At 42.1% G+C, this 23,335-nt stretch overlaps 1 protein-coding gene across 31 annotated transcripts in view; it reads right to left on the reverse strand.

Annotated features, from left to right (window-relative positions):
• Positions 1–21,731, reverse strand: part of CELF4 (CUGBP Elav-like family member 4) — a 670,877-nt gene extending 649,146 nt beyond the window's left edge. For 30 of the 31 annotated variants that reach the window (XM_058865118.1, XM_058865105.1, XM_058865094.1 and 27 more), the window contains exon 1: positions 21,437–21,716. In XM_058865118.1, the coding sequence (XP_058721101.1) occupies positions 21,437–21,716 (280 nt within the window). Of the gene's footprint in view, positions 1–21,436 lie in introns of all 31 variants that reach the window. The other variant, XM_058865121.1, reaches the window with a different exon arrangement.
• Positions 21,732–23,335: the final 1,604 nt, after the last annotated feature.

Consider the following 23,335-nt stretch of genomic DNA (forward strand, 5'->3'; position numbering starts at 1 on the left):
CAATAAAGAGAAAATATGTTTAGGGAAAGAGTGGTCCAAGTACATTTTTCTTGCACCAAAATCATCAGCCACCTCTTTAAGGATCTGGAGAGGGGGGTAAAAACAGGTGGTGTCTATCTGAGAAATTAAGTTTGGCATCCCTACACCCTCCCTTCCATCTTAGAGGGTCTTAGTTGGAAGCACTAGCTGCCACACGAGACAAGCCATGGGAGTGCACAAGGGGCTTGCAATCGATGACCACTGGCAGAAGGGTTTATTTTTTTGGTCTCAGCCTGTTGTGGAGGCAGGTGGGTCTGGATGGCACCCCTGGCTAGGTAGTGTGGTAGCTGGAGTGTCACTATCCTCCCTGGAGAGAAAGCTGGGATGCTCTCTGGCAGGGTGAGAGTGCTGGGTGAGTGTGTGCAGCAGAACAGAGAGGAAGGAACCACAAAGTGGCAGCATTGTATCTGGTGTGTGGAAGAGACAGCCAGAGTCAAGCGAGCCTGACCTTGGTCCTGCCTGTATCAAATTCCACCTGACTTATTAGGAGAGGGTCAGTGATGAAGGTGACATATGAGGAGTAAACTTTGTCCTCAGGTACTGATGCCTCAGAACTGCCCCTTCCTGGAGAAGAGGGAAAAAAAAAAAGGAAAAAAAAAAGGAAAAAAAGAGAAATTGGGGTGGCTTGATTGTAATGCACCAAAACAGGCTGGATTCCCTTAAGCGAGAATCTGGCAAAGTATTTCTGTTAGGAAATATCTGTTTACACAGTATGTGCAAGTCCCACAAGGTCTGATCCCTGATACTTCAAATGACTGTCAATTGCTAACCTTTTGGAAAATCTCAAAGTTCTTTATGGGGAAATTTTATTTATCGAGTTTTGTAAAGCAAGAATCAGAAAGGCAATGCCAACAAGTTAAGTATCTTGAAATTTTTAAATCAATGTCAAATTTACAGTGTCCAGCTTGAAACGCCAATTGTGCTAGGGACCCCCCTTCCCCAAAGCATGTACATAACAGGCACACAAAACAAGTAGGCACTAAAAAAAGTGACAGACAGTTTTAATTTTTCTCTAGAAATTACTTGCTCAGCGTCTACAGAGTAAACCAACAGCTGAGCTAGGAAAAGAAACCAAAACAACTATGTCTCCTTACTCCCAGCTCTCAACAACACCGTGTGTTAAAAGTCTAGAAAGGACTGTGCAACACAGGCTGTGCCTGTGGAAGGGCCTGGGCCAACTGGGTGTTTTTTCTGGGTTCACTCCAGTGGCTCACCTGGAACGGGGGGGGAATGAGCCACCAAAGCAGCCAGCTTGCTCATGAGGTTCATTTAGTCTGCAGCTCCTCAAAAGGACTCCTGTGCCTCTCTTTCTCCACCCCTTAGAGAGAGAATGTGTCCCATTGGGGCGGGTGGGGGGAAGGAAAATGAATTTGGGTTGCATAATTTGAGCACGAAGCTGACATAAATAAGGGCTTCATCATTTGGGCTTGGGGAGGGAGGGGAAGAGGGAAGAATTGGAGGAGGGGTAAGGAAATAACAATTTGCTGTCTCCCGAAGTATTGTTTAATGCTTTACTTAAAAATGCTGACAGCTTCTGCACAGCTGTATCCACGATAGAAGCAGCTTGCTGGCAAATTGATAAAGTATTAAGACGAGCACAGATCTGGGCACGATGCAAAGATGAGAGCTCCTCGCAGCTGAATTAAGGCAACGCGCACAAAGTAACCGTTACCTGGAAAAGGATCGTTTTGATGCCGGCGTCTTTTGTTTTGATTCCAGATCAAAGGGAGGAGGATAGGTGGTTTAGGGCTGGCGCTCCGAGTTGCATGGCTAACTTATCTGTGCCATTAAAGCAGGCATCACATTGCCTGCCTGTAAGCAGAGAAAGATCTGAAACACATGAAGGAGGGATGGGAGACATGGGGGAAAAGCAATACCAACATCGTACTGGGAGGACGTGCTGTCTGGAGTCCTGCAGAATAGTGTTTAAATAGTCTTTAAATGTCTTATTTTTTATTTTTTAAAAAAACCCAGGTGCAAAGTCTTCCTGCTCACTCCAAATCCAGATCTAAGGTTGTCTCTGCTCTTAAGAAGCTCTTGTTTCTTTGTTGGGACACCCTCTGGATCTGCAGAGGCGGTGTAACAACTGGTCAGCAAAAATATTATCCCAGTGGACTGGCTGCAGTCATGTTGGTTTAAAAATGCCTAATTACAGATTAGGCGTGATTTTACTTTTCTTTCACATTTTCTATATTTGTGTGTATGTTTGTGTACTTCTATAGGAGTGTGACCATTTCTACACAGGTACTACAATGCCTCTAACAGAGAAGTTTTGTCATCCTGATCATGCTGCTGCTGTTAAAACACTGCAGTTTTCTCCTTCCACAGACCTAGACACAATCCTGTAATATGTCAAGCCCTGTCAGTTCCTGCTGGCTTAGAGGGAACCTCAAAGCTTCTTTTCTGAGGGTCTCAGCAATTCTCTCTGCACCCCAAAGGAGAACTGGGCCCCAGGTTAATAAAAAGTAGGGCAGCCTTATCCTATCAGCTGCCTGAGAGGGTGCCTGGCATTTTGAGGATGAGCGACAGAGAAAATTCAAGTTACCAAGGCAATGGGAAACCTCAACGTAGTGCATACAGATGTTAAAAATATGTGCTGGATCCATATAGCTGCCCTGAGACAAACTCACTGCATGCCCTGCCTCAGTTTCCCATAGGAAAAAAGCTTCCTTTAAACCCTCTTTCTCTAAAGTGTGAGTGGGTATCTGGTTTGTGTTGCATCGAAGTAAAATAGAATGGCTTTTCCGCTGCCTCTGCTGGAGCTGCTCTGGAAATGTGTTGTGCGGTGTGAGATCCCAGCCCAGCCCATATACACTTGCAAGGGAGAAAGAGAACTCCAACTCTTTTGCTTCTCTATTTCTCCCACCAGACTGGGACAAATTTCAGTCTCATTTATATCACAGTTTTCCTGGAAGAAATTCACGGGAGTCGGTTCCTCTAGATTTACATGGATATAACCAAGAGGAGAATTCATCACCATGTCTTCATCGATGGTTCATAAGCAAGGAAAATACTAAGGCCTCCTTTATCTTGACAGCACAAGATGGCTCAATAAATGTAAAGCATGTGTTACATAACACTAGAATAATCTATGGTATTGAGGGCTCACAGATTCTGAAAGTCTTTTCCACTTGCAGTGGGGGGTGGGCAGGAATTAAATAAGGAGAAAAATATATATTGAATAAAGTGCTTGTTGCAGAATATTTTTTTTAAATACAGAACTGTGAAACCTAAAGTAGGGCAATACCCTCCCTTTCAACAATACTTTGACTTCCTACAGTCAGCAGATGCAATATGCATAGGATTCAGAAAGATCCCATTAAAATTCATTAAACCGTGTTTCCAGCTATTTAGTAAATTTTGAAGAAAAGAAACCTATTGCCTCCTCTGCTCCATATGATGGCCTCTTTGAATGCAATTAACCCTTCATTCATAGGTCCCTCTATCCAACTAATCTCCCACCCTGTGCCTTCCGATGCATTTTTAATACTGCAGCTAATACTGCCACCTAAAATCCTCCAGCATACACCATGCAATAGAGCTCTTTGCACAGACAAGGAACTGTAAATCTCCATAAACAGTGCTTGAATGAACAGCAAATTCAGATAAGTGATGTGTTCTTTTTCATGGTTTCCAGTTCCAAATGGGGGATGCTCTTCATCCTTCAAGGCAGATTTTTATCCAGCAATTATTGTGGTTTCATACAAGGGATTTAGCCACTGGGTTTGGGAAGCTGGGCAAGAAAGGGTGTAAAAACGTGAGAGGGAGCATAAATAAACAGTGAAACAATAAAGAGAGACCTTGTAGTAGTACATCTGCAAATAAATATTCAAAATTTAAAAAAAAAAAAGAAAAGAAAAAAAAAAGGATAAAGATCCAGAAAAATCAGAAGACATTACATGAAGTGTCAGATTTATCTGTCTGAAGTGTAAAACTCTCTTTTCTTTATTACATGGTTGACAGAGACTCAGGACCCAATCTGGTCTCATCCTTAGTTCGATAAACTGTGACCAATTTCAGATTGGAGCTCCTATTTACGGAGGTGCTAAGTGGAGAGGGGGATTATATCATGCAAAACAGAAGCAACCAAAAATATTCCTATTCCCCCCATCCTCTTTTCCCATCTGATAAATGAGCTGGTTTGTCAAAACAGGGAGTGGAACTGGAGGGGCCAGGGAAAAGGATTTGCTATAAAAAAGAAAACAGAAAATGAGAACTGAAAATATTCTGTGTTTCTATTTGCTTGAAGCAAATCCCATTCCCAAGCCAAATCTAATCAGAATTTGTCCATGAAGAAAGAATTCAGAAAGGAAATATTTTGAAATATAGAGGTGGTCTCAGCATGATCCACCCTGCAAGGTGTTCAAGGTACACAGCGCTTCTTTCATTATTTCACTGTTCTGTCACAGCTATGAAGGAGTGTTATTTCTGAGTCACAGAATTATGCTTTTCACTTGGCTTCTGTAACACCCCTACGCTTAATTATTTCATCTGAACTACAGATTTCCACAGATCCAGCAAAGCATTTAAGCACCTGCTCAACTTTAAGAACCTATTGCGTTCTGGGAGGCTTTCCACGATGTGAATTAAGCGCACACTTTGCTGGATGGACAGCTCTATACCATAACTACATTACAGTTGGAAGAGAGCCATACTCTTTCCCAAAGGGTTCGCTGCTCTCCAGTATATCAGTCTAAAAATTTTCCATAAGTGCATTTGCCTTTTTTAATTGAGGATTTTGTCATATCTAATCGAACCCTCGCACGGTGTTTGCGAGGAGTCTTGGATATCTTGGAAAGGACGGATCCTGGCACTTCAGAACGGGACAGAAGTGTTACAGTTTGTGTATCGGATGTGAGTATCACCCTAAGCCACTGGGAAGCCAATCTGAAATCTGCCTGCTTAACAGAGAGGCACTGCTACTGCCTTGCTCTGCCAAATCAGGGTATTTTAAAGAGATAGCAGAGTGATTCTGTTTAAAATTCGCAATGCATCTGTACAGAGGATGAGAATTTCAAAGTACGGCACAAGTCTTACTTTATGGGGAGGTATTATTCTCATTGTTCTTTCAGAGTTGGAAAAGGAGGAGAAAAATGTATAGGAGCTCAACTCTGCAAAATTTGCGGACCTGAGTGGCAGGCTAAGAGCTACACAGCAAGCTGTGGAAAAATATCAGCAATCAAAAGCCAAAAATCTGGTCTCCAAGCTTCCCGTTCAAAGACATGCAATGTACTATCCTCCTACCCAAGAGAGAGTGGCAAGTATTCACTAAAAATTTAGAGGTTAGATGCCTGTATAGGGGGACACTTTGGCTACCTCACACTTCACTGGCACTGGGCATGTTGCCTGTAATGCCATGGAAATGTGTGTACTGTTAACAGCAAAGTTCAGTTGCTGCATGAAGATGTGTATGGATTCAACCGCTTCAATTTTTTCCATGATTTAAGCATTAGGCACCAGGAAATTAATCTGGGCAATAGTCAAGACAATCTGCAGAAAGCTGGGTCCAATGTTGCTAAAACAAGCTGGCTGAAATGAAAAAGTGCAGCTGTGACTCTCATCCTGATACCAACACACAAACACACGCACGCACACAAAAACCGGCCCTTATTCTTATTATTTATGGACACAGATGAAAAGCCAAAGGGGGCAAGGTAATGCACACAGATGCTGATTAGCTGGAGATTATATTGATGATGTAATAAAAATTCACTTTGTCTTTTAAGCTGCACCAGGACAATCAAAGAGAGATTAGATAAAAATCAGAGAGAATGAATAATAGAAGGGAGAGGTAACATTGTAAACCATAACTCCCTGCAAAATGTTCTACCTTTGACTGTCCTCAGTCAGAATAAATAAGAGCTGGAGGGTGTAAATACAGCCCAAGTGTACAGAAGAAGGAGGCAGATGTGGCTTTGTAAGTGTATTATTTATCAATATGCAGCCAGATACGCACGTTTACCTGAATGGATTTGCAAATACACACATACACACATCTACAAGCACAGACTTTTCTAACCCTGTTGAAGAGATGATGAGAGGGAGTGCAAGAGCTAAAACATGTTTGGAGAGGGACAGATGGACAGAGAAATGGACAGGGTGGACAGTTAACAGCACACAGGGAATGATCTGAGAGAGAAAGACATGAACTTGTTGGGAAAAATCAACTCTGTCTCTACTTGACCGGATAAGGGACACACATTCAGAGACCCACATGCGCACCTATTTATCCAGACATACACCCATGTGGATCCCTGTCTGAATAAAGAATCCCTCCAGCTGCAAAAGGTCTCCATCTGAGAGAGACAGGAGAAAACTTTCCTCTCTTAGAGTGCTTGCTTGAAAAGGAACAGAACTCCTGCATGTCTAACGACCATGTTTAATATTTGATTAAACCTTTGGCATAGCTGACTATCCTGATCTGAATAGATGATCCAACGCTTTCCCTGGTAGTAAAGCCAAGCATAAGTAATAGCTGTCCTCTGACTACTGCTGCCTTATGCGTATGAGCCAGATTTTGCTGTGTCTGAGAACCTGCTATCTGCTTCTGGATTCTTTTCTGCTGCTCAGTATTTTCAGCAACACTTTATGAAATCAAACAAACAAACAGGAAAAAAAAAACCCTACCAAAATGCTTCTCCCCACCATGGAGGGGGCTGCAATTTATTCATAGCTGTAGAAAAAAATCCCTTCATTCTACAGTCTTCCCTGGATTAAGCATTTTACCTGCTCTCCATGCACTTTTTGACTGTGGTTTGCATTATTACTTGCTAAATACATTAGAAAATGCTCATCAGCTTGCTCGGCAGCTTGGGGATGTTTGTGTGGTTGCCCACACACATACGCACACACACATACACGCAGCAATTTTATAAATAAATCACAGTCACAGGGGTGAGGAGAGGGCATGTGGTGCTTTGGAAGGGAGCAGAGCAGCAAAAAAAGAAGGACATCTCCAGGATCAGAAAACAGGGGCTGTCGGAGTTTCTCTGCACCTCTCAGTGCCGGTGAGATGGCCACCGCCGCTGATCACAGAAAGTGAGAGACAAGGACACCAACCCGGGGTGCTTTTTCCTCATCCATCTAGGTGAGGAAAAGTGTAATCCCTCAAGACAGACAAAAACCAGGCCTAAATTATCAGCCTACATGCTTTACGCCTCAAATGAGACAAGCCTTGCTGGGAGAGGTAATATCTTTTATTAGACTGAGTGATACAGTTGGAAAAAAATAGACAAGCTTTCAGGCACACAAGGAAGTCTGTCTTTTTTTCCCAGCTATATCAGCTGGACTAATAAAAGATATTACCTCTCCTTACAAATGTGGTCTCATTTATAACCTTAGACCATCACTGCTAAAGCTACAGCATGACTTCTGCCTTAAATACACACAAAGCTCTTTGCAAAGCTGGATATCATAAATTCCTCTTTACACATAGCAAACTAAGGAAGAACAAGGTCTAGGAATGGGATCAGGTAGGATACAGAAGGTTAGTAAGAGGACTGGGCTAGAAATAGGCTCCTAATCCCTTCCTACCTACCTCTGAATGAAGAAGACTCTGATGCAACACTACATCAAATTATTTTGCCTTCTTGCATTAATTTTGGATTGCTAGAGAGGGGTTCTGGAAGTGAAGTTCTGTTAGTTATGTTTCAAAAAATTCAGGAAAAAATATTTTGCATGAAGATGAAGTGTAGTCCCAGAATGGACTGCCAGGGATAGTTAAGAATAAAATCACAATTTTTAGAATTCAAAGGAAATCATATGCAGATCTCACAATTCAGGTGTGAGAAACCAGCTGATTTAATGGAACAAGCAAAGTTAAAAAATAAAAAGGTGCAAATGTCTTGGTGAAATTAAAGGCTTACTGCACTATTTCTTTCTTTTTCCTTTCTTCTTTTTTTTTTTTTTTTTTTATCTTTGAAAGAGGACATTGAGCTTCAAACCCCAAAAAGGGGGGGGAAAAAAGTACATTTTTCTGTCTACTCTCCTGGTAATTTACTTACAGAAAGGCATCTGTTTGTGTATCTGTGTTTCTGCATATTTCGTGAGTGCAGGTCTTTCTGCTACTACCCATGACTGTTTTGCTTTCCAAAAATATGGACAACAAGGCTTCCATTTCCCAAAACCTGCCAGGAAAGGCGATGTGAAAAGAGAGGAGAGATAGCTAGCATGGTCTGAGAGAACCCAGGTGGTGACTCGCAAAATGAACTGGTGAAGTTGTTTCTGCAAGGGACAGTGCGAGGGCAGAACATCAGCTCATAGCTGAACCAAGGGAAGGGGAGTGTGAGCAGCGATGGTGAGAGCTGGGGAAAATGATCTCTAGCTTGGCTGTGGAAAATAAACAACTCATAAGCACGGCAAGCTGACAAGTGGGAATGGGCAGCGAGCCTGGAGCAGCACCTGGGGAAAGGACATGATCTGGGAGTGGATCTAAGCCTGTGGTCCACACACCCACACCTGTACCTGCAGCCAGGCGAGGACGGCTGGGAAGCCAGGATGAAGAGCTGGTCTTGGATGCAAGCCCAGCGAGTGGAAGCCTGGGTGCTGCACTTGAGCAGCAAAGGCAGAGGCCAAGGATAGAGGACTGAGCCAGGGGAGCAAGCTGCCCTCCCAGCAATCGGACCTGTATCTTTTTGTCACAGCAGGGTCATCTGGTTTGCTGGTGGCTCAGCTATTTCTTTTAGAATTAAGAAGCTGCTGCCAGAAGTCCTGTCCCTGGATCGGTGCAGAGGAAAAGACAGCAGAATGACACACCTATTGTCCAACTCCTTTTATGAATAAACTCATGAAATCTAATGCTTCCAGCACCCCTCTGGCCCTTTTCAATGAGCTGGTCAGTAACAAATGACCATTTAACAGCACAAAGCTGCTATATGTTATATCTGAGAACACACTGAGGCTAATACAACACACGCTCCCCTCCAAAAAAGGACCAAAGATTCCGTCTTCATTTATTTTTTCTTTTTTTTTTCCCCCATCTGCAAACACTGTCAGTAAAGCTGAGTAAATATATAAATAATTAAACAAACAAATACTTTCTCTGCTGCCCCCAGGCCTTTGAAACTGAGACTTAGTTGGATTTCAGGCAATCAAACAGCATTGCATTCACGCACTCACATTGCACGCAGGCTTCCTCTCCACCTTTGACAGAATATCATTGACTTGAGTGCACTGTGATGATTTCAAATAGACTAGGGGTTAGATAATCGACTCTACACACACACATAACTGCATGCACACTCCAGCTCCTTCATTTATTTCATAAAACACATGAGCACAGGTGGGATGGAAACACCAAAAAAGACCCCAAACAAACAAACAAAAGAATCCCATGTACATTGCTACTGATGAATGAACTAAAACTACAACTGAAATAATTAAAAAGAAACCATAAGAATTCTGATTCATTTGATTGTCAGATCTTTGCAGTAGGTGATCACCCGAAATCCTCCTCTTTGACGAAAATATTACCAAATTAATTTTTTTGTGGCTGGATGCCTAAAGACACTGGGATGTTGTTTATTCCCTACAACCTACACCTTGGGTAGCAGCAGTGAAAACTCCTTTCTGGGCTACCTTGCTCTGCCAAAGTCAGGGATATTCACATCCCTGCTTAAGGATTCACACAGTGTCTGTCTGTTGTTTGTGAGGCTGGGTCAGAGTCTAACTATTGACTTCAGAGAGTGTTGGGTCGGTGCTCGGCAAATGGGCGACGACGGCCAATTCCGTCTGCCTGCACTGAGGGCAGGAGTACACTTGTCTAGAGGGAACTTGCTCTTTTTACTGACCCAGTGAAGGCAGATACCTTCAGCTTGATCCAAACCGTGCTGCAAACAATAGGTTTGGATCTGGCCCTTAAAGAAGAAAGGTGGGATGCAGCCCTTCATCAAATCCTTGCTTTGCAGCTCCCTCAGTTGCCATAACAATGAAGAGTATGTATGTGATTCACTAAAAGAAGGGAAAGAAAAATATAAATCAAGATCCTGAATCAGTGAATGATGACATTCCTGTAGACAGAGAAATTACAAAGGCTGAAACCTACTCATACAAAGAAAACTGGCAAAATTGCCATTGACCCTTTCTTTGCAAAGCAGGGATGAATATGCATTTACAAGTGAAATCAGCAAAGCTAATTTTCTGTGCCCCCACTGAGTGTTTTTTGAAAGCATGTTTTCTGGATCTACGCTGAAAGGGGCTCTGATGTAATACATTTGCCATCAGAGATACACCCAAACCTTTACACAGAAAAAAGTAAATGTCAAATTTATGCCATTACCTTCTCCATCATTAAAAAAAAAAAAAAAAAAAAAAAAAAAAAGGATAAGAAAAATAAATAAATAAATTCCAGCTGGCCTAATATTGCAGTTGGGGAAATGAAAGATCAATAGCTCACTAGAGCCAATGGGAATCTTTCCATTGATTCAACAGGTTTCAGTTCAGGCCTGAAGGCACCGAGCTTAAGTGACTCCATCAGAGAGTGTTGGTGAGTAATTATCCACGCTGTGATTAGAACCTAGGCATCCTCACCGCCCGCCCTCACCCACCAGATAATGCCCTTCCTTTGAATGAAGCTGCAGGCACAGGCAGCAATTTAAACAGAGCAGCTCTGAGGTATATTAGCCATTACAAATAATTCAGAAGGAATGGCAATGCTTGTTCCTTTTTTTTTTTTTTTTTCATTTGTTTGCTTAATTTGCTGTTAACTTTTCCAAATCCATAACAGAGTGTAGAAACTAGCACCACTCTGGCACCCTTGTCTCTGCAAGATCTTTAGGTGCCTTTTCTGCCAGTGTTCCTAAGGGTTGACTCACTTCTTTTTTTTCCCTTCCTGTCAATTACTAAACTTGGAGTTAAATAATTTCTAAGATACTCTTTTTTTTGGTATCAAAATTGGCTGGATTCCCTCTTGCAAGTAAACACGAGGCAATGGTAAACTTTTAAGGACTTTGCCAAAGGATTTTTGTTGGTTGTCTTGCCCATTCCTCATTTCCTCTGCTACTTTTCTCATTTATTGCCAGTATCTTGAATGAGATTTCTTTTTCTAAAAAGAAAAAAAAGATCCATATAAATAATAATAAAAAGAAGATAGGAAGAAGGAAAGCAAAGTAAAAAAATAACCAAGCTCCCTCTGAATGCACAAAAAAGGAACAAATCCTAGAGAATAGCATAATTGAATAACAATATATCTTTATAAAAGAGGGTGAAAAATTGCATCTTCATCCATGTATTATTGAAGATGGAATACGATCAAATAAATCGTGTTTAAAAGCAATTAAATGCTCACAAAAGAAAAACACTTGCCCTGTAAACTGAAAAAAAAAAAGCATAATGACATGCAAACCTTCTTGAAACTACCATATGGACACTGGAACGAGAACGGTTGAAGCTGAATGGTATAGCAGAAGGAGAGAACTAGCTTACCTAGGCAAGGCAGCCTACAGTTGCAGAGGGAGTAGTTAGGAAATTCGGATGGAGCCAGGTCTGTGTGTCTGGGTTTAGGTGAGTAAAAACCTTAAGTCAGTCACATTGCGTGCGATCGGCCGCTCCGGCTTCAACCAGCGGCATCTTGCAGAGCTGCCCGTAACTTCGGGCCCAATCCACACACAGCTGCCGGCAAGGTAGAGTTTTTTCTGGACTTCAGCAAGATTTGGGGAGGGTGTGTGACTGCTCTGCAAAGTCCTTTCTTATCAATTATACATTTTACACAGTGTAGAAGATATGTTGTTTCCACCATGATTTCTGCCCCCATCCCTTAAATGCTGATAAAGGTGTGGGGGAAAAAAAAAATTCAACACTTTCGTTGTAATTCTGTGTTGAAAAATAACTCTCTGGGATTAATCCTATTTTGATGGGGGCTGAAGTTGTTGACAAAAATGAACCTCACTGCAAGAAGTTTCTCAGGTACCTGGCTTTTTGCACCTGCTGGGCCAAGACCCTATCCTAGAGAAAAGCAAATCTGGTTTCTATCTGCATTGGGTGAAATAATGAGCAGGAAACAGAGCCTAGGCAGGAAAACTGAATTTTATCTAGGTGAACTTTCAGAGAGGTGCAAACCAATTCAATCTGCTCTGCAAAGGTATCTCACTCTCCCCCTGCTTTCTCCATGCACCATTTCAAAGAAGTGTGTCTTTACCTTATTATATTATTAGAATCAATCAATATTATTAATATTACATGTGGGCAATTCTGTAAATTCTTCATAGATCTCCTCCCCACCTGTTAACAGCAGGTACATTATACAGTCTCTGGTTAGATTGGTCAACTAGGCTATCAATAGTCTTAATAAGCAATACCTATATTGTGACCTTTGCTCATAGAACTGAATCTCTCATATAGAGCTGTCAGATTCCTTAAAGAAGTATTGATAAGCTCATTACTATATTGCTACATATAATTTTAGGTGTGATTTTCACTCACCCTGAAGCATCTAGTAACCTAATACTTTTTTTTTCCCTCCTTAAGCATTGGCCCTTTTACAATTGATCAAATAGTGAATTAGAGCATTATAGAGAGGAAACATAATCAGGGGATTTCTACAAGCACACTGTGATATATCTTTTGATCTTCTGACAACCTTCATCCCTCTCGATCCTAGGGAGGAAGCGCTGTTTTATAGGGATATTATTAGGCTGATGCTGCTTTATACATCTACCTGCAAGAAGCTACCGAGTCCGACAAAGATATTTGTGTGCGTTTGCAGTGAGTGATGCATATTATGTGATGTGAATCTATCCTTAGGGACTGGAAAGGAGAGGAACTATGTGCAAATGTGAGTCTGCCCTTTCGATACATGCATGCATACACAGTCCCAGTGTAGTATATACACAGGCATTTGAATTAGAAACAGGCCAAATATGCAGTCAGATCTCATCAGACCAACTCTGTCTGCAAATCTCCGTTTTTATTCTGTTTGAAGAAGCTTCGTGTCCAGAGTTATCTGCCCCGGTGCACTGGGAAGGCAGCCTGGTAGCCTCTAAAATATTTTGGAGGCTCAGACGCAATATACAAATAAACCAGAGATAAATGAATTAAATGTGACTGTATCATTAAAATAGTACAATGAGCAAATGCTTACGTATCATAGTAAACTCTGCATATAATTCCAGGAATACCCTCCTAAGTCATCTGCCACTTTCACATATGTTCTCTGTACTGTCTTTTAGAAAGGAATTATTTAGAAACCTATATTATCCTGTCTGTACTGAATGCATGTTTTCATTAACATGCACATAAAATAAGTAGTTGCATGTGTGTGATATACAAATGTCAGGCACATCTATCTCACTGCATTTTCAGTTTTCCCAGAAAAGTTCATTCTCAGCTACACTTTTTGTGTATTCTTATTTTGGGTTTTTACATTCTTTTTAATGTTTTCTGGTTTTAAATAAGGAAATTATACACCTTAACCATGTAAAAGGGTAGGAATAGTCTGCACGGCAAACTGCGTCTGCACCACACCTTGTTCTACCAAACCATAAACAACTTTCCGTGGACAAAATACTTTGAAAGACCTTACTGTGAAGGTGCCCATCACCACAACTGTATATCCCTGGAGGCATCAAAATTGCCATCAAAGTCATCTATTAAATAGTTAATGCTAAACAATGACTTTCTGTGTTCAACAAAGGAGGGAGAAATAAACAGATAAGGGTGAGGTAGATCGAAATCTGCATGCCTCATTGGCTGAGCTGTCGGATATTTCTAATGCATCTGAAGGGTTTGTTACTAAGAACCTGTTAAGTATCTTTAAACCTTTGATCTGTAGCCAGTCTTAACAAAGGTGACAATTAATTACAGGAGAGTGCATTGCAATAAAGTTACATCGTGGTCAGTTTATATATACTGTCCAAAGCTGGTTCACAGAAGTCACTGTCAATTAAAGTCTTCTGGAGTCCAGTTCATTATCAATTTTTCCCCCTTACCTTGATCAATATTTTTGGCTGCTTCTGCTTGACAAACTTAACACAATGTCTATATCTATATGTCTTGCCATTCATTTACATGGAATAGATGGCCGTATATGATTTATTTTTAGCTACTACGTATGGTCAGGCTCTTTATTTGAGAGGTTTAGAGCTCTCATCCATCTTTATTTTAAGGAGCGACAATAATAAGCCCTCTCTTCCTTCAAGGAGATGTCAGTTGGATATAATGAATGCACATTAAAAGCTGCATTCACCTGTATGTGCATTCAGGCTGTGGCTCACAGTGACAAAAGCAAACAAATGCAATCTCTGTGGTGACATCCTGACTCCAGACCACACCAAGAGATGCAGCGCTGACAAAGTGACTCAGTAGATCCTGAGGTCCCCAAAATGTGACAATGGTTCCCCAGGAGGTGGAGGGAAAGAGAGACCCCTTAATATATACCCTGTAATATATACCCCAGCTCAGTAAGTGGAGCAATGGTGGAAGAAATCCAAAACTTTTACTCACCATGGTTAATATTTTTCCCTTTTTCTGCAGCAGATTTTAATGCATAAGGGTCAGTCCACCATGACAAACACTGACAACAGTCATACAAGCATCGGTGAAGCATTTAAGTGAGAGAGAAATGTGGCAGAAATCAGGCTTTTGTCAGTTCCTTAGCTTTGTTTTAGTTTTAGTTTCACTTACAGAAGTAAAGCTAAGTTAACGGACAAGCCAACAAGCGCAGAAATTAGTAGCATTAGCTGCAAGTGATGAAGTTTGCTATGTGAAACCCATAATCCAGAATTTTAAAGGGAATGTGAAATATGGAGTAAGTGCAAACCTGCAACAGGATTTCCAAATGTGAAGCCACCTAAGCGATGACAGAAATCTCACTGCGTTCTGCCCAGCAAGCAGGTAACAGGCCTTTGCTCCCGAAGTAAAAGTGACGCAGGGATTAATGAAGCACCAGTTATTTGTTAAAGTCGGGATACAACTTAGTTTCCTTAACACCTCCCTTGCTTAGTGCAAACTCTTATGAGGCAGAAACCGCATGGTGCTTGATGGACAGGTCACATTGAGCTCTGCAGCCCCCTGTTTTTCTGGAATATTAATTTGAGGCTATAGCCAACACCTGCATGGGTCTTTAGGCATCTGATGTTTTCTCTCTGTTTTAAATGCAGGTAAGCGGTCCAACAGCCTAGATCATCTCCCCCACTTTTTCTCCCTTGGAACCATTACTGCCTGTCGCATAAACCCGCCTCAGTTCACACTTGATTGACGGGAGGGACAGTAACAGCTCCTTTAGTGTCGTTATGGTCTGTCGGGTCAGTGCGGCTGGTATGCATGCGCACAGGGTATGCATGATAAAAAAACACCCTGATGTCTTGCTGAAAAATGTGGCTGCATACTTCCAGCTCTTAAGACTGGAGGAGACCCTCCTTGATCACTCAAACTCTTCCATCTTTTGCTCTTGACCACCATGAACAGAGAGTTCTCCGTCTGCCCTCACTGACAGGAACAACCCGCCTTTCGGTTGAGCACAAGACACTTTCCGCAATCTCGCTCACTCTTTACCCAGACAAAATTTCCAGGTGCTTTCTGACAATCTCCTTCAAAAGACTATTCCATCAGATGCCTGGCTTTTATTTTGCTATGCAATTTGAATTCTCTGCTAAAGAAAGCCCTGTCGGTGGCACTGGCCACTAGCAGATGCGGGATACTGGACCAGATGAACCACGCTTCTCATGCAAGGTGACAAGGATCCTCAATTTTTCCCTCTACTTCAGTGCTAAAATTTCCGATCTTTTCTGGCTTGATATAGGAAAAAAAATGGCATAAAACTAAACCAAACTCCCCCCTGTTCCTATTGTTTCTTGCAGAAATCAGTGAGTTTCTGATTCGCCCGTTAATTAAAACCTTGGTAGGTTTTAATAAATAGGGTAGGGATAAATAAATGCTATGAAATTTAGTTGTTCCTAGTTAGTTTCTTTTTAAGAAGAAAAAGTACCCTTTTTTATTCCATAAAATGCCCAAAGGCACCGGCATATGTAGATATTGAGGGACAGAAGCAATCTTAATCTATAAAAGTGCAAGAAATGTAAGTCTAACCTGGAGAAATGTAAGAGAAGAAACAAAAGCTGTGGACACGTAAACTTTAATTTCTTTCTTTTTTACACATTAATGTAACTTTTAAACAAATTCATCTTGTAAGGATGATTAGTTCATATAGTAGTGGGACTAGCTGAGGAACAGCTTTCAGTGCAAAACTTGACAGGCAAGCAAGAGATCCCAGAAAATTAGAGTTTGTATTGGAAATGCTGACATAACCATAACAACAGCATCATAACTGGCTGCAGCTGCTTTTAGAAACCAGTGTCCATGCCCAGACCCCTGAAAAAAAAGAGTTAACATATACCCTTCTAATTTATGGAGCAATCTTGGCTATCTGTTTGACATTATCAAAACACATAGGCACTCATAAGTGCAGCAGATTTTAATGAACAGGGGGTTGTTTTTTTCTTCTCTTCCATCAAGCTATCCAATTGCATTGTGATTGTTTTAAGGGGTTGTTCCTTAGACCTAAAGCTTAAGTCTCCTCTGTTTTATTCCAGTTTATTTGTGTGTTTACCTCCCTAAAACTTGTTTGGTTTACTACTGTACTAAATGCTGTATGTGTTGCTTTCATCCAGGCAAGTCTTATGTTTCAATTATGGAGGAGTTTATTCAGCACCTGTATTGCGCAGTGCTTCTTTCCAACTAAATTTCCATCTCCCAAAGGCTGTACACATGAATGTGTACACATCTCTTTTTCTATATGTATACACACACCAATCTATACATTTCTACATATAAACATACACATCATCTTAACTGAATGCTCATTTTCATTGCGCCTTTGAATTTCTGACATATCCAAAACCTTTATAAACATCCTTAAACTTAACAAGGTTTTAATTTTTCTATCATCTATCTTTGTAATCAAACAGAACAGAATATGATGAATGGAAGCCTTGTTTCCCTATCCCAGAGGCATCCTAAATTTCAAAATTATTTATACTTTTAAGAAGATAAAGCTGTAAAAGAACTAAACTATTCTCTTCATACCGCATTTTTTTATCTGCACTGAATGCTTACAGAGTGAGGTCCGGGTCAGGTAGGAGAAACACCCCAACCACGGGACTGCAGCAGTGTATTTTAAAGAGGTTTTGAGGGGTTTGTGCTTTTTCCACCCCTAAAAAAAGTGATGAAAGAGTGTTGTTGTTCTCAAGTCTATGCAAGACTCCTGCTTTCCCAGTGCACACTATCTCCACACTTTAAGTGCATTCGCCCGCATGTGTTTCAGTAAATCTCAGTTAAGAGTGGAATGCTGATTTCTCCTGACTTCCTAAATAGAATATTATGGAGACTTGTGTGTTTTAAATTAAAACATTTCCCAGGCCTTGGGTACAAGCAAGCTTCAATAGAAAAGACTGTTTAAACCTGTGGGGACAGTCCTATATTTAGATTACATTAATTCATAAATATTATACTAAATACCACTTAAATTGGCCTTAAATGACTTCAAAGATAATGCATTATAATATGGCTGTCCTGAGAGCACTAACCTTTATATCTCCCAGTAACTCAGCCTTTAAGCATACTCCACAGCTAGATAAGATGGGGGGAAGTTATGAATGAGTGTCTTGCTAAATTGTTAAAGTGTGATTACTTAACTCAGTGCATGTCTGTGCGTGTATGTGTGAGCGCGTGGGTGGGTCAGCTCAGCCCCGGTAGATTTCTACCCGTGGAAGAGCACACAGCCTCTTCCCAGCCCTACAGCAAAGTACCAGAGCAGGAGCCTTTTCCTGCCCTGTGTGGAGAGAAGCAAGGATGGGGGAAATATGGAGTAGCTATGCTTGTGCCATGAAAGCTTATTTTCTCGGGGATCTGGCAAGCCTTTCCCGCCTTCCCCCACAAGCTGCTTCCCCCGTACCCTTTCTCTCTTTGTGTATCTGCAAGAGAATCATAATCCCCTGCCTCTTTGCTGGTGTCTGTACTGGTATCAGCCAGAGCTGCTGGTGAGAGAACCTGGGACTTCACTCTTTTTTTGTGATAGTTTTGCTTGGAAGAGGACGTCGTAATGTACTTTAGGTTCTTAATTTTCAATTTCCTCCTGCTATACAGGGGAACCACAATAAGATATCTTCATAACATTTTCAAAAATACACATCCTTTGATCTCGTTTCAATGGATTTACACCTGAAATTACTCTGGTTGCTGTTCTATTACTTTAAGCTAATTCCTCTCTCTTCCCTTCCCCTAGAACAATCCCACCTTCTCCCCCTCTATACCCAAGGTTTGCTCTCCGCACACTTAAATAAACTACAGCCTACTATTAACCCTTCAGGGTGTACCACTGCCACAGCCTCATCCTCTGAATTAGGAAAGAAATCAACTGAGAGTGATGGATCAATTAATGTATAAGCATTATGCATCTCTTATGGAAAGCATCTTGGGGTTTTGTATTGCCAACCTACCCCTGTGAGCCAAGTTGGACTATCTTTGTGCAATTCTTCACCTACGCCTGCAAAGCAAAGCCAAAATAAGGACATCTGAGTGAATACAATGCTTCACATGACTGCATTTAGAGAAGGGAAAAGAGAAAAAATAGATTAAAAATGAAATAAAATGAATAAAATAATAATAAAAAAAAGCCAAACACAACCCTCATCCTTCAAAGCCCCATCACGCTTTTTGACTTAATAGTAATTAATCACTACTGGCAAGAAAGTAATTTTTTTCCAGGTAGCCAGAGGCACATTTTTATCAGGATTAGCTAATAAATCAGCGGCATCGCTAGAAAGGAGTTCAAACTCTTCTCGGATGTACTAAATAAAACCGATCTTTGAAATGCTGGCAACTCGATGTCTATTGAAGCTTCGCTCAAACCCTAGCCCACAAAAAAACAATCATCATCATAAATTTTCTTTCCAAAGTCCAAAACTTACAGCAGGTTAAAAATGACTGCTTTGAGATGAACTCATGCAATTTGGTTTGATGAGGTGACAAGATTTCCCCACCTGGCTTTTTTCCTAGGTTGCATAACCTTTACAACAGAAATGAAATGAAGGGAAATGAAGTTAGTATCTTGCTTAATTCAGGGATATGTGTTAAACACATCCAAGCAAGATAAATGATCCCTCTCTCTCTCTCTCCTCTCTCTCCTCTCTCGCTCTCTCTCTCTCTCTCTCCCTCTCTCTCTCTCTCTCTCTCTCTCTCTCTCTCCCCCTTCCTGAGTTTGTCTCTGTGAATGCAGGCATACAGTAAAAGCAAAACTGAACTGAAAGAGGGACAACTCAAATCTATGAAATAGAAGTTAGCGCGCAGAATGATTAATTTCAGGTTTAAGGTAAAACATAACAAAAGAATAAAATCTCATCAACAAATCACAGTAACCTCCCACTACCAGAAGAAATACTTTATCGAAGTGTTAGCTCAAAGATTTCCTCTACACTATGTTGAGTGATTCTCTTCAGTGTAGCTTTTGCTGCTGTTATTTTTATTTTACAGAAACGCTAGATAATTTTTTGCAAACACATGCACACATACACATGAGCTCAGTGTCTACTCTCACTATTAGACGAAATCTCTCAGGACTTTTCCTTCTCTGCACTTCTTACTATTATTTTTATTGCTTTTATTAATAATTATTATAGTACGGGTGTCGTGTTTAAATGATGCCCATCAGACATTGATGTGGCTTCTAGGAAGACAGTCTGAAAAGAAAGCACGGTTCAAAAGAGCTACACTGATCATTTTAAAAATGAAAAGGGTGTTTGTAGCGACTGGCAAGAAAGGATGGAAGAAATATCCTGTAACTTAGACTGAGTCCCTAGCCCCCGAGCCCTGTATATTTTCCCTAGCCTGTGTAAAACTGGTACTTTGCACTGTCAGGGTATATTTTCATTCGCGTTTCCTCAGAGTGGAAGCAAGGAGGGAAGTGAGTGGGAAGGGGGAAGATATGCCTGCTAAACATGCCGTTAAGTTCAAGATTTACAACTCGCCAAGGCATCTGGAAAGCTGGGAAGCCAGTAATGCCATTACCGGTGACTGTCACTGCCAGGAGTCCACCAAGCTGAACTAGACACTGGTACTGAAGCTGTCCTGTAAAAGATACAACTTCCACTCTCCCTGTGGCACCGTGCAAACGCTTTCTCCTCCTGCACTAAATCTGGAGTCACACCCCAATCACTTCTGACCAGTCTTTTTCTTTTCCCTTTTCTTTTTTTAAAAAATAAACACACACACACACACATACATATACAAAATCTGAGTTAATAAGGTGGCTCATATCACTCCTGGTTCTCTCCTGCTCCTAAGCAGGGCTACCATGCAAATTATCTTCAACTTCCTCCCTGTGAGTCCTACTTTCCTACCCGAGGATCTGAGCATCTCTCCCCCACTACACACACCCTCCCCCACCCCCAAAACGGAGCACCATCTAATCTGATAGGCACCTCCGGAGAGCCTAAGCTGAGCAGGGAAATGAGCGGGCAGAGATGGAGCAAGTGAGGCATCGTGTGAGGAGTACATCTCCACTACCTTTAGAGAAAACCTAAAAAGTTCCCGGCATGGACTTCAGGCACATTAAAGTAGCGTTTGGAATATGCCTGGTCAGAGACTTCTTCCCTCTGGAACTAAGCTGCCTCCTGTCCTTTCTGTCTTGTCTTCTCACACAGATACACACACACACACACACACATAATGTGATTTTGTGCACACACCCCTGCCCCGCTTGAGATGGGCTTCTTTATTGTTGTTTATATCCCCGTTCCTGTCTTCAACAGAACCAAAATGAAATAGCCCTCCCGGAGCAACTCACTCTCCTCCACTTCTTGCATTGTAGAGGACTACAAATTATAAATGTGACAGAAGCAAAAATAAGAAATTCCCAAAAAAAAAAAAAAAAAAAAAAAAAGAAAAAAAAAAAAGAAAGAAGGAAAGAAAGAAAATAAAAAGCCGCCGGTGCCAGATACAGAACAGTTGTAAAATCGGGGGTTGCCAGCAAACCCAGGGACAGACAGACGGACACACACCCCCTGGGCTGACGAAGAGCGGCTCCCGAAGGTAAATACAGAGCACCCGCTCCGGCTTCAGCACCGCGGACAGCTGCCGCCGGCCCCGCGCCCGCGCCGCCGCTCGCCCGGCGCTCCCGGGAGCTGCCTCTCACCTCCCAAAAAAGCGGGGAAAGAAATAAAAATACTAATAAATAAGCCAAACGGAGCTGACTCCCTGCCCTGACTCTCGCTCTTCTCTTCCCAGGATGGGTCTATTATTTCTCTCCCTGCCCCCCCAGCCTGCCGCCTCCGCCCCCGGGCCAACCAAAAATGAAATAAAATGAAATGAAATCTAAAGGAAAGAGAGAGAGAAAGAGAGAGCCAGGGAGAGAGAGGAAGCCTGCCTTTCTTTCCCGATCTCTCCCGGGAAAGTTCAGGAGGTAACTCACCTTTGTGCATGCCAGTGAACCTGTCCTTCAGCACCGTCAGTTCATAGATCTTCCCGAACTCCTCGAAGAGCGGTTTGAGGTCTTTCTCGTCCAGGTTACGGGGGATCTGCCCAATAAAGAGCTTAATGGCATCGTGGTCCTTCATTGGGATGGTGGATGGGTTTCCGGGACTATGGTTTAATCCGTTCATATGCCCGTTGGTGCTGGGGTTGCTGTGATTGCTACTCAGGCTGGTATTGTCTGGTTGTCCGTTTGCTAACGTGGCCATCTTTATATACATAGAGAAAATCTTCTTTCCTTTTTTTCCCCCTCTTCTTTTCTCTCTCCCTCCCTCTCTCTCCCTCTCTCTCCCTCTCTCTCGCTCTCTCGCTCCCTCTCCCTCTTTCACACACACACACACACACACTCACACACACACACACTCCTCCCTCTCTGTCTCTCTCTCTCTCTCTCTCTCTCTCTCTCTCTCTGGGTCTGATCTGATTTTTTTTTTACATTGAAGATCTGTGTCCTTTCCGTTTAAACAGGCTGGATCGGTTCAAATTCCCAGCCAGACTAGGGGGTGGGGTGTGAGTGTGTGGATGTGTGTGTGTACGGGGAAGGGAGGCTAGGGGTGGGGGATTGCTTTTGCCTCTACTCTGGCTAAACCCCCTCCTCCCATCCAACCACCCCCCTGTCTGTCTGCCCGGCACAGGCTTAATGGTATCTTCCAACACAGCCCCCGGCTATAAATAGCACTAGGCGCATGGCTCTTTGAGAGACAGTCAATTTCTATTGTGCCAAGTGAGCAAAGGGGAACGGTTGCGTTTTTAGGACCAATGATGATGATTTTTTTTTTTTTTTTTTCCTTTTCCTTTGCAAGCCCTCCGATCAATCGCTGTCGTTATAATTTCAGTGATCATCGGGAAATCTGCCTTTTTATTTGAGAGGGGAAAAAAACCCAAACCCAAGGTGTTCTGACTTCTTTCTGTTACGATGATGCCTCTTACTTATTATTTACTCTTATTATAATTTCGCAAATGATAATAAAAAGCAGTTCAGATACGGACGAACCCCCCGGCTCAGAGGTTGCTTTTGCTGTTGTTGTTGTGATTGTGATGTTACAAGCTCTCTTTACTATATCTGTTCATGTTGCATCTAGAAAAAAAAAAAATGCATGCTCTTTAAGCTCTTTTTTTTTTTTTTTTTTAATATAAATTATGTTACTGATGATGACATCAAACTAGGAAAGCACAAACTATATTATTGTAGCGCTTTGGAGAGAGACAAAAAATATCGAAATGACTGTTGTTAATTTTCGTGCTGCTGATATTTATTTTATGTACAGTCAGTGCGGGCGTTATCTCCTATACGGGCTGTGTGTGTGTGTATGTGCGTGTGTATATTGGAAAGGGATTCATTAGGTAAGGTTTTCTTGCCCGACTCTCAAGCCATCAGGATATTTTGTCTGTCTCTGATGAAAACATAAATCGTATTTTGTAGTCATCAGTGATCGGGAGTTGCTTGTCCGAACAATGCTCTCTAGACAAAGTGTACTGTATGGTGGAGACGAAATCAGCTCTTCTTTCATAGCATTTGGGGGTGGGGAGGGCAGGGAGCCTCGGATTAAGGACACAACTCCCCCTTGTCCCCCAAATAATAATAACAGTAATCCGGACAGTAACAAAACAAGGCTCTGCGTGCGCTCAGAGCAATTTCCCCCTTGTTGTTTTCTCTCCCCTTTCCCTTTTCTCCGCTTCTCCCGCTCCCCGTGCGCGGATGAAGCTCGGAGGAACACCAGCAGGCGAGCTCGGAGCAGCCTGCGAGTTACCTGGCCTGAACCCCCTCTCCGCTGCCCGGCGGGCTGCAGCCGCCGGGCTCCCGGCTCTCCCCGCTGGCCCCGGGGGTGCCGGCAGCCCC

Source organism: Poecile atricapillus, chromosome Z (genome assembly GCF_030490865.1).
Source record: "Poecile atricapillus isolate bPoeAtr1 chromosome Z, bPoeAtr1.hap1, whole genome shotgun sequence".
Classification (NCBI taxonomy): domain Eukaryota; kingdom Metazoa; phylum Chordata; class Aves; order Passeriformes; family Paridae; genus Poecile; species Poecile atricapillus.